Source organism: Mus musculus, chromosome 16 (assembly GCF_000001635.26).
Source record: "Mus musculus strain C57BL/6J chromosome 16, GRCm38.p6 C57BL/6J".
In the NCBI taxonomy this organism is placed as follows: Eukaryota; Metazoa; Chordata; class Mammalia; order Rodentia; family Muridae; genus Mus; species Mus musculus.
In genome coordinates, this window is record NC_000082.6 from 38,623,456 (window position 1) to 38,640,616 (window position 17,161).

General features: G+C 45.0%; 1 protein-coding gene and 1 long non-coding RNA gene across 5 annotated transcripts in view; one reads left to right on the forward strand and one right to left on the reverse strand.

The window, feature by feature from the left end:
* Arhgap31 (Rho GTPase activating protein 31) overlaps window positions 1–17,161 on the reverse strand; it is a 114,693-nt gene that overhangs the window by 25,113 nt on the left and 72,419 nt on the right. Inside the window, exons 2-6 of the mRNA NM_020260.2 lie at window positions 16,792–16,894; window positions 13,442–13,586; window positions 2,096–2,178; window positions 1,092–1,199; window positions 357–499 (exon numbers count right to left, since the gene is read on the reverse strand). Of these exons, the coding sequence (NP_064656.2) occupies window positions 357–499; window positions 1,092–1,199; window positions 2,096–2,178; window positions 13,442–13,586; window positions 16,792–16,894 (582 nt within the window). The remainder of the gene's footprint in view (window positions 1–356; window positions 500–1,091; window positions 1,200–2,095; window positions 2,179–13,441; window positions 13,587–16,791; window positions 16,895–17,161) is intronic.
* Gm36482 overlaps window positions 1–17,161 on the forward strand; it is a 37,519-nt gene that overhangs the window by 8,481 nt on the left and 11,877 nt on the right. For 2 of the 4 annotated variants that reach the window (XR_003951954.1, XR_876067.2), the window contains exons 3-4: window positions 4,321–4,437; window positions 10,570–10,823. This is a non-coding gene — a long non-coding RNA (predicted gene, 36482). The remainder of the gene's footprint in view (window positions 1–4,320; window positions 4,438–10,569; window positions 10,824–17,161) is intronic. The other 2 variants (XR_003951956.1, XR_003951955.1) reach the window with 2 other exon arrangements.

Here is a 17,161-nt window from a genome sequence, read left to right on the forward strand (position 1 = left end):
CTAACTCCTCAGGCAAGTGCCCCGATCAGTGCATCATGCAGATACATATCTAATACTGTCATGGTGGCTGGAGTACCACCAGAACAGTGAAGTGCCACAGATACCAACACACGGCAGTCGGTACGTAATACAATACTCAGAATTATAACCAAGCCTTCCCTCACTTACTTGTTTGAGACAGTGTCTCACATAGCAGCGCAAGCTGGCCTCAGGCTCTCTGTGTAGCCAAGCCTGACCTGGGACACCCACTTTCCCTGCTTTCTGTTCCCATACTCCCTTATTTGGGAGCTCTATGGTTAGGGTAATAAGGGAAGCTAAGTTTGCAGGGAATGTGCCAGGGGGTGGGGAGCCATTACCATCCTGCTGCAGAGCCCCTGGAGCACCGCCATTGAAGATTTGATCAGCGTGATTTAATATGAACTCAATCACCACCTGCTGGACCCGGACTGCCAGAAACGCCGCATCTCCATTGCAAATAGTGGCTTCGATTTTCTTACTCCTGCGCGCGGAAGAAACATATTCAGAGTGAGTCTGCCTCACAACAGGAGGTAGTGGGGATGGCCTGTGAGCCTTTAACTTTTCACGACCAATCAGAGAGAATCTCCCAATGGTGGTGAAGCCCAACCCACTGAATAGATTGGATCACTGCTGCATGGTCCACGTTACAGGACTATACACACAGCCCATCAATATACAGAACTGACTTCTTTTGACTTCATGGGATTCACTCCTGTCTTTACTCAGGTGTCCCATGGGTCAAGTCATTGCTTGTGATTTCCATGAAGCAGTTGATTCAAGTTATAGCCATCTGTCGCCTCACCACAGCAAAGAAAAGACAATGAACTTCAGAGCCCCAAAAAGCCTTTTCAAGAAGTGGTAACATACAGACCCGTATCTTTAGCCACACCGGGGTAATAGCCAACAAATGCCTTTAGAACCAGCGTTTCCAAGGGAGCAGGCTAAGAGCTTAAGACCTTAACGGCAGTTTCAAGCTGTATATGCTATAAAAAGACCACTCAGCCATGCCGTCAAGTGCTTTATCTCTGAAGGACCCAGGCTTTGCTGCTCTGAGCCCACGCGGTGGTAGTCACCTGAGGAGGTTTGGGGCCCACACCAGGGCCAGGTTCCTGGCGTGCATGTTGGTCTTGCTGCTGAATGAGGCGATGTGGGCCAGGTGTCGAATCAGGTATTCCAAGGTCCTGAAAGAGTTCGTTTGTTCAATTGATTTTTGGCAAAGTAAGAAATGTCAGTGCCTATGTGAAGTCTGCCATGTGGAGGTCATACCCAAGTTGGGATGAAGGAGTCTCTGTCTTATGGACTTTGAAGGAACACTGGGGAGAGATCAAGATTGATGAAGGGCCACTTCCTTGACTCCAGGGCCACTGACTCAGGATGGGGACAGATGTCAGCACTGTAAGATGTCAGATGAAACTGTAGGTCCAGGGACAGAAACAGAGCATCACAGGCCGCAGGCCCAGAGCTCTTAGTGACAACTTACTTCTTTCTCACCCTGGGGAAAATTCACTTTCCCACAATCCTCAAATAGGTTCTCATCTCGATTCTCAGGGATAGCTGTCTAGCTACAGGCTACCTGGGTTCTTGTCAGTGGGCCCGTTTCATAAACGAATGTTTGTTGACTTTAGGACGTTCTTTATAATACCACATCAAATTCTGCTAACCCTGGGAAAGTTAGTACCACTCCCGATAATCTGTTTGATAGGAAGGATAGGGATGATGTTTGGGGTAATCTTAAGATGCTCATGAGTCATAGTCACCCCCAACTTTAAGGTTTGGAAACCTGGGTTTCCAAAGGCTTCTTTGTAGTATAATTCAGCTTATAAACCAAAGCTGTCACAGTGAGGCTGGCTTGTGTGACTGTGATGACATTCTTTGGTACTCTGATGAGTATCCTGCAAGTGGAAGCAGGTTGTCCTCGGCTACCAACATCCCTGGTTGGACACCCGATCGTCCTGATAACACCGACTGCTCATTAATTTCCAAAACGCCTCCAGGAAAGCCACCATCCACTTGCTCCAGTTGTCACATGTCCCTGCCTCCTGGATGTTTTACCACACGGAGTCTGAGCGTTTCTTACCTATAATGGGGTGGGGGAAGCTCCAGGATAACATTCTGGATTCTGGCCAGCTGGCCTTCTTCTGGGCGATGAGACACTGCTTCCTGTGGAGAAGAACATGAAGTACCCAGTGAGCATCCAGGAGCCAGGACCCTTCCTGCATGTCCTGGTCTTATTCAGGACTCAGATCTTCCAGCCTTACAACTGCACCTGCAGATCCTGTCCCAGAAGCACTGGTGTCTGTGTCAATGGCAAGCCACATGCCCTTTCTGAGTCCCAGAGTCAAGGGTCTTCACCCTGTATGCACACAGGAGTGGGTGGGTCTCTGGGTGCCCTCAGAGGTTGTTTGGCGTCTGAGAAAGAACGTACAGGATTGAAAGGTGTCCTGCATGGCAGAGAGCCATAGACGCTTACATTCAGAGAGACAGCACAGGGACACACGTCTTTGGGTGTGAACAGCTACATACTTGTCACCTAGCCTGTGACTATTCCATGACTCCTAGTCTTCAACTGCTGCCTGTTTTGTCTGCCAAAAGGCAGAGAAGACGTGCCTTTCTTATCAGGCACAAGAGTTTTGTCCCCAGGATCTGGCGGCCTTGCTCTGATTTGCTATCTGCTTATATCCTGTGTGGGCATCTTGTTCCCGGCAGTCCAGGGCCTTGCAGGGGAGGCAGGAACACCATGAGGACAACGTGATGACAGGCTGGCTCATGTCCATCTCTCGCTGGCCCTAGGCTGCCTTGTGACACAGCATCCCTAACGATTCTTCAATTCTAGCCCTGTTTCCTATCTTGAGAATATATCCTGCCTGTGTGTGATGACTAAAACTGACAGTCAACTTGAGGGGATTCTAAAATCACTGAAGAGACATGTCTTTTGGTATGTCTGTAAAGGACTATCTAGATTAGGTTAATTGAAGTGAGGAGATTTAGGCACCCTAAATATGGACAGTGCCATTCCATAGGCTGGGATCCTGTACTGAATAAAAAAGAAGTAAATTGAGCCAATCACAAGCATTCTCTGTTTCTGGACTCAGGGCAGCGTGGCTAGCTGTCACCTGCTCTTGCATCTACTTTGATAACCACTGCTGGCTGCGATATAAGCAAAAATCAAGATTCAAATCTGGGGGTTTTGCACACCATTCACCCACATTTATTTGTTAGCTGGCATTTCTGGATCGTCCTTCCATTGTGGAGTACTGGGTGTGGCTTAGTGGTGAGAACATTGGCTTAGCGTGCACAAGGCCCTGGGTTGGATTTCCAGCCCAATGAAACAAATGATCAGAGTTCCTTGTAAGGCACTGCACAGTTTGGTGGTGATTGCATCTTCTTAGAAGGGCGAAGCAGGAAGGGAGTGAATTCAAGGCTTGCCTGGGCTACAGACTGTATTTATATCAAGATCCAGTTTCAAAAGCCATTATATTTATTATTATTCCTTGTGTATTTACGCATGGTATATATGTGAAGGTTGAGAATAGCCTGCAGAAATTGGTTCTCTCTTACCATGATGGATCCCAAGGATCAAACTCAGGTCACTGAGCTTGGCTGCAAGCATCTTTAACCACTGAGCCATCTCACTGTCCTCCATCCTAAAACTTTAAAAGGGATTGTGGCCCTAGCTCAGTGACAAAGCACTTCTTACCACATAAGAGGCTCTGCATCTAGTCCCTGGCACCACAAAACAAACAAAAGCCCAACAACAACAATTAACATTCACAGTTATACTCTTAGCAATGATAGCTTTTAGACACTACTCACTGAGAGCCGAAGCCAATTAACTTTGGGGAACACTCACTGTCTGCTGGGCCCTTCTCTCAACCACATCTACTGTGTATGTTCTGATTTAAAAGGATTCTAAGGTCCTGCCTGGGTCTCCCTACCCCTCTTGCCCCTGTTCCCAAACCACTCCTGTGCTGGGCAATGTCTGTGCCAGCATGCTCGTTTACTTACTTACTTGTAAATTTAAATTTTTTTTGTTTTCGAGACAGGGTTTCTCTGTGTAGCCCTGGCTGTCCTGGAACTTACTCTGTAGACCAGGCTGGCCTCGAACTCAGAAATCCGCCTGCCTCTGCCTCCCAAGTGCTGGGATTAAAGGTGTGAGCCACCACCGCCCGGCTTAAATTTCAATTTAAAGTAAGCTTACAAAGTGACAGGTTTCATTTTGGCATTTGAATTCTGTGTACACGCGTGCACCAGCCAGAGAAGTATGACTCTTGTCTTCCTGTGTGCCTATTCCTTTTGACACAGGGTCTCCCACTGAGCCCAGAGCTTGACAGTTAGCCATAGAGATCCTAATGTCTCCTGCATCATCGGTGCCTATGACGTCATCCAGTTTTTACGTGGACAATGAGAACCAGCATTCAGGTCTGTGGCTCGTGCATCAAGTGCTCTTACCTACTAAGCCACCTCCCCAGATCTCATAACTAATCCCCTTTTCAATGGAAGTAAAACATATCTACGTATGTATGTACATATGTATGTACGTATGTATGTATGTATGTATGCATGCATCATCTATCCGTCTATTTACTTGATATATGCACACTATTTTAAAATGGCAGTCAGATACCTCAATGCGGGAAACTTGGGTTATCTTTCCCTAAGAAGAGGGACGTGTGTTGGAGTGCCATAGCCCCAGCTCCCACTCTTCCGGTGGGTGTGCCTGCTGTGAACGGAGCGAGTATCAGCACCTGCTGCCTTCTCTGCCTTTGGAGATCTACAAGATCGAGGGTCAGGGGCACGTGCAGCCTCTCTAAAGGAGCTCCACACCTACCTTCTCTTTCCCATTACTTAGGAAACAGTAGCAAGGGCCACACTCCCAGCACTCAGGGAGAAGGGAAGGGGAAGGTGAGCTCGCCAGGCAACCGGGGCTGCAGAATATAACATGGATGCTCACAGTTTGGTCCCATCGTGCAGTGCACACAGGGAGGGCTCAGGATTGTCCCTGCATAGCCAGGACCAAGGTCTGCAGAACTTTGTGCCGTTCCCCTCTTTAAAAAGGCATCTAGATCTGCGAGTCGGGGCACTAGCCAGTAATAACAATGGAAAACTGAAAGACGGGTTTGGGGGATAAGAGTGCAGGTGGAGATAGCGGCCCTCATGGAAAGTTCCTTTAATATTTTAGGAAGCAGCTTAGTCATTGTCGTTCTCTGAAGCCGAGGGGCGGGTTAACCCCTGATGCTTGCTAAGCCCAGTGAGAACTGCTGTTTCTTTCCTTAGCCTCTTCCTACTGCATCCCCATCCTATCTAAGGGGATCCTATCTTTTTCCTCTCACTTAATGTCACTTACAAGACAGGGTCTTTCTATGTAACCCAGGCTGGCCTTGAACTCACAATCTTCTTGCCTCAACGTCCACCCCCACCCCGCCCCCCAAGCTGGTATTATGGGAGGGTTACATCAAGCTCAGCTTAAATCCCCATTTTTCTCCTAGGACAGCAAATGTTCTCCAATTAAGACAGCAGATCCTATCATTGGGCAACTTGGGGAGAAGGGTTGAAATTTGATTCACCCCAATTTATGTGTGTGTGCAGGAACTGGAAGCGAGCTCAGGCCAAATTGGCTGATGTTTCAGTCTCAAAGATCTGGGATGAACCTGCCACTACTTGCTCTCCATCACTGACCAGACCATCACCTTCCTGACCTGTGAGATCAGGGCAAAGGCAGGGTTCTTATCCTGTTGCTAAGCTCTTGCCCTAGGTTTCTGTTTTCTTCAGAAACCACCCCTGCCCTGCAGTTCAGGCTCTCCTGCCAGACAGCCACCATCACTGCGGAGACCTGACATAAATGATCGAGAGGGACTTTCTCTTCCAACTGCACCCTGGGGGCAATTAGAAAGTTAATTGTGTGTGCGTGTGTGCATGTGTGCCTGTGTGCAAGCCAGAGACCCAGGAGTCGGTGTTCTCCTTCCAGTACATGGGTCTAGGGCAGCCGTTCTCAACCTGTGGATCTCGATCCCTTTGGGGGTTGAATGACCCTTTCACAGGGGTCACATGTCAGATATCTACATTACGATTCTTAACACTAGCAAAATTACAGTTATGGCGCAGCAACAAAATAATTTTATGGTTGGGGAGTCACCACAACACGAGGGACTGTATCAGAGGGTCATAGCATTAGGAAGGCTGAGAACCACTGGCTCTTAGCGATAGAAGTCAAGTCGTCATGATCGATCGGCCTTTACCTGCTGAGCCAAGGCCTCCTGGTTACAATTTTAAGCTTTATCAATTGCTTATGTGATCTATATTGGGTGACCATGCCCTTCTGTGAACCCTGTATCCCATCTCCCATCATTGCTACCATGCTTGTCCACACCAGGCACTGGTCTCTACAGGTCCTCTTAAGCTCAGCCTCTCCCAACCCCCAACTAGAGCCTTTGGACCTGCTGTTTCTTGTCACCCACTTCAGCAGATGCTGCTATAATCTGTTCCCTCTCTTTATCCCTATCTGCTCAGATTCTGCCTCATGGAGAGAAGTCTGGTGGCCTTAAAATAGCAGTTAGTGTCCATCCATATCCCCTCAGCCCTGGGCTTTTTTTCTTCAGAGTGTTTATTGACAGCTCTCATAAGACATCGGTATTTTACAAAGGCTTATCCCCACCCCGGTCTCTCTCTCTCTCTCTCTCTCTCTCTCTCTCTCTCTCTCTCTCTCTCTCTCTCTCTCTCTCTCTCTCTCTCGTTTAAGTAGAACCTTCAGCAAATAAGGATTGTATCTGTCTTGTTCACCGTTAAATCTCCAGGCCCTGGAACCACGCCTTCCAGCTGTGGAAAGTCCTAACAACTGATGAATGAAATAAACCGGTGCGAGAGTCAATATTTTGCTTTATGCTTGAAAATGGCAGACAGTCATATGTGGGCCACAGCTTAAGGACACTGCCGCCCTAGAACACTCTCCATTATGGTAAACACTGTCTTGCTGAGGTCAACTCCTCAACCTTGGATCCCCGACAGGATGGCCAAGCAGTTTGAATTCCCCTTAGTTAATGGTTTCTCTGGACACCGGTCTCTCTTCTTTTCTTCTTTTAAAAAAGGTATCTTAAAAGACTTATTTTTTTATTTGTGTGTGTGTGTACACGGAGAGGTCAGAGGTGTTGGATCCTCTCAGAGCTGGAGTTACAAGTGGTTGTGAGCGCTAATGCAGGCCCTCTAAAAGAGCAGCACACACACTGCTGAGCCACTTCTGCAGTCCCTGGCAAGCCAGGACACTTGCCTTCTACCTCCTCCCATCTTGAGCTCATAACCTAGTTGCCCGTGTGAGTCCCTAATTTGCCCCAAGTGACAGTTTGGTGACTTATGTGAGTCAAGAAACTTGTGGGCAAACATTTGCTGAGTAACCATTCCAATATTTTCTCCTAGCTGGAGGGAAGAAACACAATAATGAATAAATAAAACAAACCTGCTCCTGTCCTTAGGTAGCTCTTTCTTTCTTTCTTTCTTTCTTTCTTTCTTTCTTTCTTTCTTTCTCTCTCTCTCTCTCTCTCTCTCTCTCCTTCCTTCCTTCCTTCCTTCCTTCCTTCCTTCCTTCCTTCCTTCCTTCCTCTCTTCCTTCCTTCCTCTCTTCCTTCCTTCCTCTCTTCCTTCCTTCCTTTCCTCCCTCCCTCCCTCCCTCCCTCCCTCCCTCCCTCCCTCCCTCCCTCCCTCCCTCCCTCCCTCCCTCCCTCCCTTCTCTCTCTCTCTCTCTCTCTCTCTCTCTCTCTCTCTCTCTCTCTCTCTTTGGTGTTTGGTTTTTGAAGACAGGGTATCTCCGTGTAGCTTTGGCTGCCCTACAACTTGCTCTATAGACCAGGTTGGCCTCGAACTCATGGAGATCTACCTGCCTCTGCCTCTGAAAATAAAGTTGTGAGACCCCACTGCCTGGCCTTAAGTAGCTTTTAATTCAACAAAGGAGACTGATACTTAAAGAAGGGACTTTAGGGGGCTGTGGAGACGGTTCAGAAGATTCCCCGGACTCCATGTCAAAGCTGGAAACGGACCACATGCTTATAAGCCTGCCACTGTGGAATGGAGACAGGTGGAGACCGTGTCTCCCTGGAGCGTGCCTGGTCCAACGCTCAGTGAGAGATTGCCTCCAGGGAATAAGGAGAGAGCGCACGCGCGAGACACCCAAGACCCTTCTGTGTTTGCATACACAGGGGAATGTAACCCCGGTGTTCCAGAAATGATCTTCAAGCTAATGCAATAATCAAACCACCAATTCCCTAGCAACTGCAAGCTAGTAACTTTCATTTCAGTTTAATCATTCTAACTGGATCAATGAGAAGAAAATTTGAATTTTTCCTAAAATGAATGTTTCCTTTTTTCTCTGCAGAACAAGGTACATTGAATAATTACTTCTAAAGACATCAGCTTCTGTGTTCTGGAGCATGGAAATGCTGCCTTATTTGAGAAAAAAGGGGGGGGGTGGTCTTTGAAGCTGTGATTAACTTTGGAACCTGGTGTAGGGGGATGATCCTAGATTTTCCAGGTCATCCCCAAATGCACTTTATGGCTGTCTTTACAAGCCAGACACAGAGGCAGACACAGTCAGAAGAGAGCTGAGCTCCACATGACCCTGTTGGAGCTGGGAGGGGCAAGGAATACCCTTCTCTCTGGGGCTTCTCTGAAAGCACCTAAAGGTTTTTTGGTGTTTTGTTTGTTTGTTTAATGTTTTATTTTATTATATTTTTTTATGTGCACGGGTATTTTGCCTGCATGTGTCTGTGCCACGTGCACGCAGTGCCCACAGAGGCCAGAAGAGGGCAACAGAGCCCCTGGAACTAGGGGTAAGCTGTGGCCACCCTGTGAGTGTTAGGAATTGAACTCAGGCCCTTGGGGAGGGCAGACGGTACTCTTAACCTCAGAGCCATCTCTCCAGCTCTAAACTAGTTTTTGTCAGGGTATTTTGTCATAGCAACAGGAAATGAAACCAGGGCAGACAGTTTGTGGTAATCTGTTACAGTCATCACGGAAACTAATAACTTGAAAATTGAAAAAAAAAATTCCGTTTATTCTACAACTTAGAATGGATCTGTATCAATCTACTTACCCACATCTCCCCAGGCCTCCCAGGCCTCCCAGCCCTCAACACGAGCGCCTGCATGCCTTCCTATGCATCCACTCAGACTGCTTTCTTCCCATTTAATTGTATACTGTGCCAGTAACTATTGTTCAAAAATATGTCTCTTTTTTTTCTAGCCACACAGTTTTAAAGCAATAGATTTATCATTTATTTATCTTTGACGGTAGAGATACAGCTATTCTTCAAAATTTGGATGTTGTATATAATCCCATAGTGAATCTAGTTGTACATCACTCTAAGATTGAGTCCCAGAGTTATTAGATTAAAGAACATAATGTTATTAGGACCTTGGTCATAATGGGATATCCACCTAATTTATATTTCCAGTAGATTATAAAGAGTGGGTCTTCTCACATGCTTGCTAGCATGAACTATAACATTGAATTTTATTTATTTTTATTTACCTATTTTTCTTTTTAAAGATTTATTTATTGTTATATGTAAGTACACTGTAGCTGTCTTCAGACACACCAGAAGAGGGCGTCAGATCTCATTACGGATGGTTGTGAGACACCATGTGGTTGCTGGGATTTGAACTCAGGACCTTCAGAAGAGCAGTCAGTACTTCTAACCACTGAGCCATCTCTCCAGCCCTGAAATTTATTTTTAAATGACTGAGAAGCATTTGGTAATGCTCATCTGGTAATGCACATACTGACTTTGCAGAGAACTCAGGTTTGGTTCCCTGTAGACACATAGCAACCCATAGCCACCTGTAACGTCAGGTCTAGGGATCTCATGACCTCTTCTGGCCTCTTAGGCATCTACGTATATACACTCATACATATAAATTGAAACAAATCTTTAAAAACGAAACATGCAAATATATCTTTCTAGTAGTTTTTATGTAATTTTGTTCCTCTGAGTTGTCTAAGTCTTGCGCTCATTCATTCAATGCAGCGTAAGGTGGTTTCTTTTTATTGACAAGCAGTAGTTTTCTGTAACTACAGAATAGCAATCTCTTTGTCATTTTCTTAAGAATGGTGTGTTTGTAACAGACAGTTTCATGTAGCCCTGCCTGGCCTTCTACTTCGCAGTTACAGCTGGCCCCGAATTCTCCTTCCTTTGCCTTCATCTCCCACTGCTGAGATTACAGGAGCATACCTTATGTTCTGTTTGAGAATGAATACATATTCACACACATATTATATATAACATATGTAATATATTACATATAATAATATATATTAACTATGTGTGTATATATATGTATGTATGCATATGCTTATTTTACTTCATGTGTATGGGACTTTTGCTAGCATGTATGTCTGCATATGACATGGGTGCCTGGTGCTTGAGATCAGAAAAGTATGTTGAATCCCCTGGAACTGGAGATGTGGGTCCCCTGGAAGAGAAGCCAGTGTTCCTAACTCTGAAGCTACCTCTCCAGCCCAAGGGGAATATTTGTTTGTCAAATCTGTCTTTTGTTACTTATTCCCTAGGCTTTTATGGTGGGGACATCCTTCGACCTGTCAATGAAACGAAGACAATTTGGTTTTTCCTGTCTTTAGCCGACTCTCAATACCGCTTCTGGACCTCGTCCTTCAGTGTGTCTCTTGTCATTAGCCGATGACTTCAGAACCCGTGCTGTATTTGAGTGGTGTGGGAGCTATGGACAGACTTTTAATCTTTATCTCCGCCTGTGAGCAGTACTCACCTGCCTGTGAGTGACATTAACACCTGCTTCATCCATAAGGTACTAAATGAGCTCCTACTGATCTTGTTTGGTTTTGTTTTGTGTTTTGTTTTGTGTTTTTGAGACATGGTTTCTCTACGTAGCCCTGACTGTCCCAGAACTTGGCTCTGTAGACCAGGCTGACCTTGAACTCACAGAGATCCACCTGCGTCTGCCTTCCAAGTGCTGGTGTGTGACACCGCTGCCCAGCTTGTGAGATCCTATTTGAGTTTAGGACAGAAGTCGCTCAATTACAAGGCAGCTGTTATCATTGTTAATATTATTATTCTATTATTATTTGAATCCTCTTGTTCATCCAACGAGGTGGTATTTGACTTCAGCTATGCAGGTGAGTTAAACAAAATGTCAGAATGTAACAGCTATTTTCCTATGTCTAAAGTTTGTTCAGACCATCACATTCACTACTGCAGGCACAGACACTACTAAGGGACAAAGGCTGCAACAGAATTAACATTTGTAGGCCCTACTTTTGTAATCAAAACAAAACATCCCCATTTTACTTTTTAGTGTCAATAAACTGTCTGAATTCATGTCATTTCCTTCAATCAAGTTGACAAATATTGTCTTCCAGCTTTTTCCCCTCTACTTTCCCTACTTTTTCCAGTCCCCGTGAGGGCACCACAAGGATAGGGGTAGGCTGGGGTAGGTGTTTTGACCCAAGGCTGTTGCTGACAGAATTAGGAAGGAACCATTTCTGAGGCTTTTTTGTCAAGAATTGCTCTAGCTACTCACAAGTCCACATCAGCAGCTAAGGTTGGTGCAGTCGCCAGTGTTTATGACTAAGGTTTCTGTGTGCTTTGGGTTCTTTTTCACTAAAATTCAATGTAGTCTGTGGGCAAGGTTATGACAATTATTATACAAAAGAGCTAATACATCAAAACAAATACTATTCTTGAATACCCTTCCTTTTTTTTTTTTTTTTTTTTCAAGACAGGGTTTCTCTGTATAGCCCTGGCTGTCCTGGAACTCACTTTGTAGACCAGGCTGGCTTTGAACTTAGAAATCCGCCTGCCTCTGCCTCCCGAGTGCTGCCTTTTTTTTTTTTTTCCGAGACAGAGTTTCTCTGTGTAGCCCTGGCTGTCCTAGAACTCACTTTGTAGATCAGGCTGGCCTCAAACTCAGAAATCCACCTGCCTCTGCCTCCCAAGTTTTTTTTTTTTTTAAGATTTATTTATTTATTTATTTATTTATTTATTTATTATATGTAAGTTCACTGTAGCTGTCCTCAGACACTCCAGAAGAGAGGATGGTTGTGAGCCACCATGTGGTTGCTGGGATTTGAACTCCTGACCTTTGGAAGAGCAATCGGGTGCTCTCTGAGTGCTGCCTTTTAAGCCTTTAAAAAATTAATTTTTTCTTAAAAAGTTATCTGTGGTGTGTGTTTCTTCTAGACTCCAACTCTCCCAAGACTTTCTTTTCTTTTTAAAAAAAGATTTATTTATTTTATGTATATAAATATACTGTAGTTGTCTTCAGACACACTAGAAGAGACATCAGATTCCTTTACAGATGGTTGTGAGCCACCATGTGGTTGCTAGGAATTGAACTCATGTGGTCCTATTTTAATTTTTTTAATCTATTAATTTTTTTAAATTAACATGCTTGGTATTAGCTTTCACTATAACACGTCCAACAAGATCCGTTCTTGCCTGTCTCTTCCCTACTTTCCCTCTGCTTCAGTCCCTCTGTCCCTTCCACCCACCAAAGCCTCTTTCTACATTCGGGTCACATGTGTTCTGTTGCCCTCCCCGACTTCCTGCACACTCCTTTCCTCCTGTCTGGGCACACACACACACACACACACACACACACACACACACACACATCACAAGCTTGGATCTGAACTTGAGAGAGAGCCTGGCTGCAGGCTTTGTTACTCTGCGCCCGGCTACCTTGTCAAGCCTGGCATTAACATTTGCTTTAACCACGTGTTTTGTGCCATCCTTTCTGCTCACCCACGGGTGCCTCATTTGGTAGCCATACAAGCAAGCACAGTGCAGCTATTTCACTCTTGCATCAGCAGCCCATTGGCTATCCCATCCTCTCTTCCCCTGGCCCAGGTGCTTTGCTGTTTTTTTTTTCTCTCTCTCTCTTCTCTTTGTAGCTCTCTGATAAAGTCTTTTGATGTTTGCAATGGGGTGGGGTTGGGGGAACTCTATCTTTCCTGCCTACCGGTCTGTTCCCCCAAGCCCCCAGGCAAACACAGAAAGAACACTCTTTTGGAAAAAAAAAAAAAAGAGAGAGAACCATCACGATGTATAGCAAGCACCAGAGGCCTGAGATTCCTGCCCTGCCTCTGCTGTGTGACCTTGGGCCAGCCACTTTACTTCTTTGGTTCTCAGTTTCCTCCCTGAACAATGAGGCGCATTCAGTTGGATAAGCAGAGAAATAATTTAACCCAGCTCTCAAAACAAACAGCATCATTCTGAGAATTCAAGGAAGGAGCAGTTAGCAAACAGCTCGACCACTCTCCTTCCCTTGCCATCTTACATCCACCACCATGCTAAGATAATGCCAACCAGCTGGCGACTTGTGTTATTGTTATTTCAGTGTCGAAACTGCCCTTGGCCGGTCCGTGCATCCCACCCGCTAACCACAATAGAAACCCAAACACTCACCGTGAATTTCTCATAGAGCTCGTAGGTCAGGAGGGGGTTGGGCAGCTCCCGGAAGTAGAGCTTGCACAAGGAGCCCACACAGTGGATGTCTTGAAGGTACACTTCCCTTGTCAGATCTGGGCATTGATCTGAGCCAAACTCTTGCCTGGAACAACAGAGATGGAGACATAACAACCCCAGGGACCATGGGATCCTTGTCAGCAGCTGCTTGGAGGCACAGGAGTCAAAAGAGCCTCCACTGCCGATGTGCCTGGGGTCCTGCCTGACCTCCACTCCACTCCGGGCACCAGAAGGCCATTGGAGAGACACCGCTTTTGGAGGCTGATGTTTGCTTGGAAGTCGTTTGTGACTTGACGTCAGAAAACTCATTTGTGTCCAGAAGTCCCCACGGCACCGTATCTGTGTCTTGGCGGGGGGCCAGGGGGATATAAAATGTCTACTGAGATTTCAGTTTTTCTAAAGCATTACTCAAAATGTAGCCCCCCCCCCCCCGTCTTTTTTTTTTTAGCGGTGAGACCCAAAACTGGGAAGTGGGGTGAGGCAGGGGGTGGGAACAGTGTCAGGTCTTATCCCACATTTCCACAGTCATGTCTCAAATTCCCTTTAACCAGATACTCAAACCCAAGGTTTGTGGACCTAACTCAACCATCTCTCTGTCGCTTAGCGGAACTGTTTATTTTTTAGGTGGCTTAGTGGTGACTCTTAGGTGTCACTCCAGCATGTGAATGTCTTAAGCAGTCAGTCCACAGTTGGGATTCCAGGCACACCAAGACCATTTGGGTCTAGAGTAGGCGTCTGCACCATTTTCTTTCGTTCCTTTTACTTTGTTTTCTTTCCCTTTGATCCATGTTGTTTGAAACAGGATACAGGCTAGGTTGGTCTTGAACTGATGTCATTATTTCTTCATTCTCCTGAGTGCTGGGCTCATGGGCCTGAACTACCAGCTCCAGTTTATGTTTGACGTCAAATCAGAAAACATTTCCTTACATGCGTGCACTGCCTCACACTGTAAATACTTGTAAGCTACAAATATGGTTTTTTGTTTTGTTTTGTTTTGTTTGTTTGTTTGTTTTTTTGGTTTTTTGAGACAAGGTTTCTCTGTATAGCCCTGGCTGTCCTGGAACTCACTTTGTAGACCAGGCTGGCCTCGAACTCAGAAATCTGCCTGCCTCTGCCTCCCGAGTGCTGGGATTAAAGGCGTGTGCCACCACGCCCGGCCCCAAATATGGTTTTTAAATGGTTTTAATATTTCTATATTTAAGCTCCCGAGTGTACTCCTCAGTTAGGCAGGGATAAACCCCACAAGAGTCCGAGAACCAACATTTTTCAAAGCAGCCCATTGCGCCCCTGTACTCTGTTCCATCTCTTCAAAGAAGAGTGGGAAACGCTCCAATACTGTAAGGACCTAAAGGTAACTCATGGGGACAGAGAAGAGAGGGGTCCCGTGAATCTGTGGACATACGTGCATGTGTTTGTTTCTCTGAGATCAGGAGAGAAGAATCTACAATTTATTCATTTATTTTGCCCAGATTTTCCCTGGTCAAGGCTAAGGCACTCTGTAAATGAAAAAGACTCCCCCTACCTAAGTATCTTTCTGGATGCCAGCTACGGTGTCGTGGACTTCAGACCTAAGAGTCACCCTCAGTGTGGAACAATTGGTTTGCAAGCTTGCGGCCCAGTGCCGATCCCCAGCAAGAAAAAAAAATGTTGTCAATAAAATTCTAAGGGATCCACATGCCATGTATGGTGGTGGACACCTGAGAGCCTAGGACCTGGGAGACTGAAGAAGGAGTTGTGAGTTCAAAGCTAGTCAGGTAGACTGAGACCCTGTCTTAAAAAAGCAAGCACTGAAGCATCCGGGTGTGGTAGCACACACCTTTAGTCCTTAGCTCTCGTGAATCAGGAGCAGGTGCATCTCAGTGAATTTAAGGTCAGTCTGGCTCACAGAGTGAGCTGCAGGACAGCTAACGCTACACCGAGAAGAAACCTTGCTTTGATTTAAAAAAAAATTATACTTGTAATAAACTATTTTTTAACATCCATAAAAATGTTTTATTATTCACTACAGTTTAATTACAAGTGAGATTTGGAGAGGATGGACCAAAGAGAAGGTAGAAAACAAAATGTTGAATTATATAATATATAATCCACATCATATATCCCAAGTACATATGTACTGACTTTACAAGAAGTGTGTTCTACAGAATAGGGAGGCTTACCCTAAATTTCAGGCTAGCCTGGTCTATAGAGTAAAACCATGTCTCAAAAAAAATTTTAAATGTATATTCTTATTATCTTAGAATTTATATTTGTAATTAGCAAACATGGTAAATATATATTTAAAATCATTAAATGTTCTTTTGGTATTATGATAAACAAAATACATAAGCCTATTGCCTTAATCACAGAAAAATACATATATACTTCAATATATTTCATATATTGTGTATATATTTTATACAATATCTTTTTTTATTTAAAGTTTCTTGTCTTTTTGTTTGTTTGGTTTTGCTTTTTTAAGAGAGGGTTTTTATGTGTAACAGCCCTGGCTGTCCTGGAACTTGCTCTGTAGACCAGGTTGGCCTCCAACTCACAGAGATCCACCTGCCTCTGCCTCCCAAGTGCTGCGATTAAAGGCGTGCAGCACCATGCTCTGCTGGTTCTTGTCTTTTTAATGAAATAGGAATTTCTTAAAATGTTTAGGATAAATCTGTGGTATTATACATTACCCACATGTCATTTATTCTAAAAAATTACTGGGGCGTGGGGGAGTTGGAGGCCACACTTGCCATGATTCTATATGGAGGTCACAGGACAACTCTGTGGAGTCCGTTCTCTCCTTCTACTTATGTAGGCTCCAGGATTAGAACTCACATTATTGGGTTTGCCCAGCAAGCACCTTTACCTGAGGAGCCATGTCATTGGCTCCCAGTAACTTAAAAAACATCAGCATCAATTAGAGAAATGTACAGTTATGCAGACTTCAACCATCTGAAATATCAAGAGTGCATCCAAAGAAAACCTCCCAAGGGCCTCGGAATTCTAACACCATGCAAGGAACCCTAATCTAGCTGGGTTTTAGAAAAACATGTTCCCTAACTTGTAATTTAGGCCACTTAAGGTAAATCCAATCCATCAACGAAGCATGAACCCTGCCCAAGACAAAGAAAAAGCCTTTTTCACAGGACAGAATTGCACCAGGCCGGGAGCCTGCCGATTAGGGTTAGAACTGCCGGCAGCTGCACCTCAGAGAGGCCATCCGAGTTTCCGGTACTCCCCAAAACTGCCAGCAGAGACAGACAGAATGAATGAAGGTTCACTTGAGGATTCTGGGCTCTCATTTAGCTTACCTCAGCCGCTGGATGTTTGAGGTGATGCCCGAGAGGCGATAGATTCCATCCACAATGCCGTGAGTCTCTATGAATTCAGCACAGCTCTTCAGCACATATGGAACTATGTACAAGAAGAGAAAAACAGTCAAGCATCAGATGTAAATCTATCCTGTAAAGATACCCCTTGACAATCCAGGCCAGTTCAAGTGTAAGGGACTCAGAAGAGTCACAAGTGTGAGCAATTGCTTATAAGTGGTAGGCAATGCTCCCTAGAGACTTAATAATGTTTTAACTACTGTTTAAAGAGTTGAATAAAATTTAATACATTTTGTTTATTAATTTACTTTATTTATTAAAACATAACATATTTATTATTAAATAAAATTTA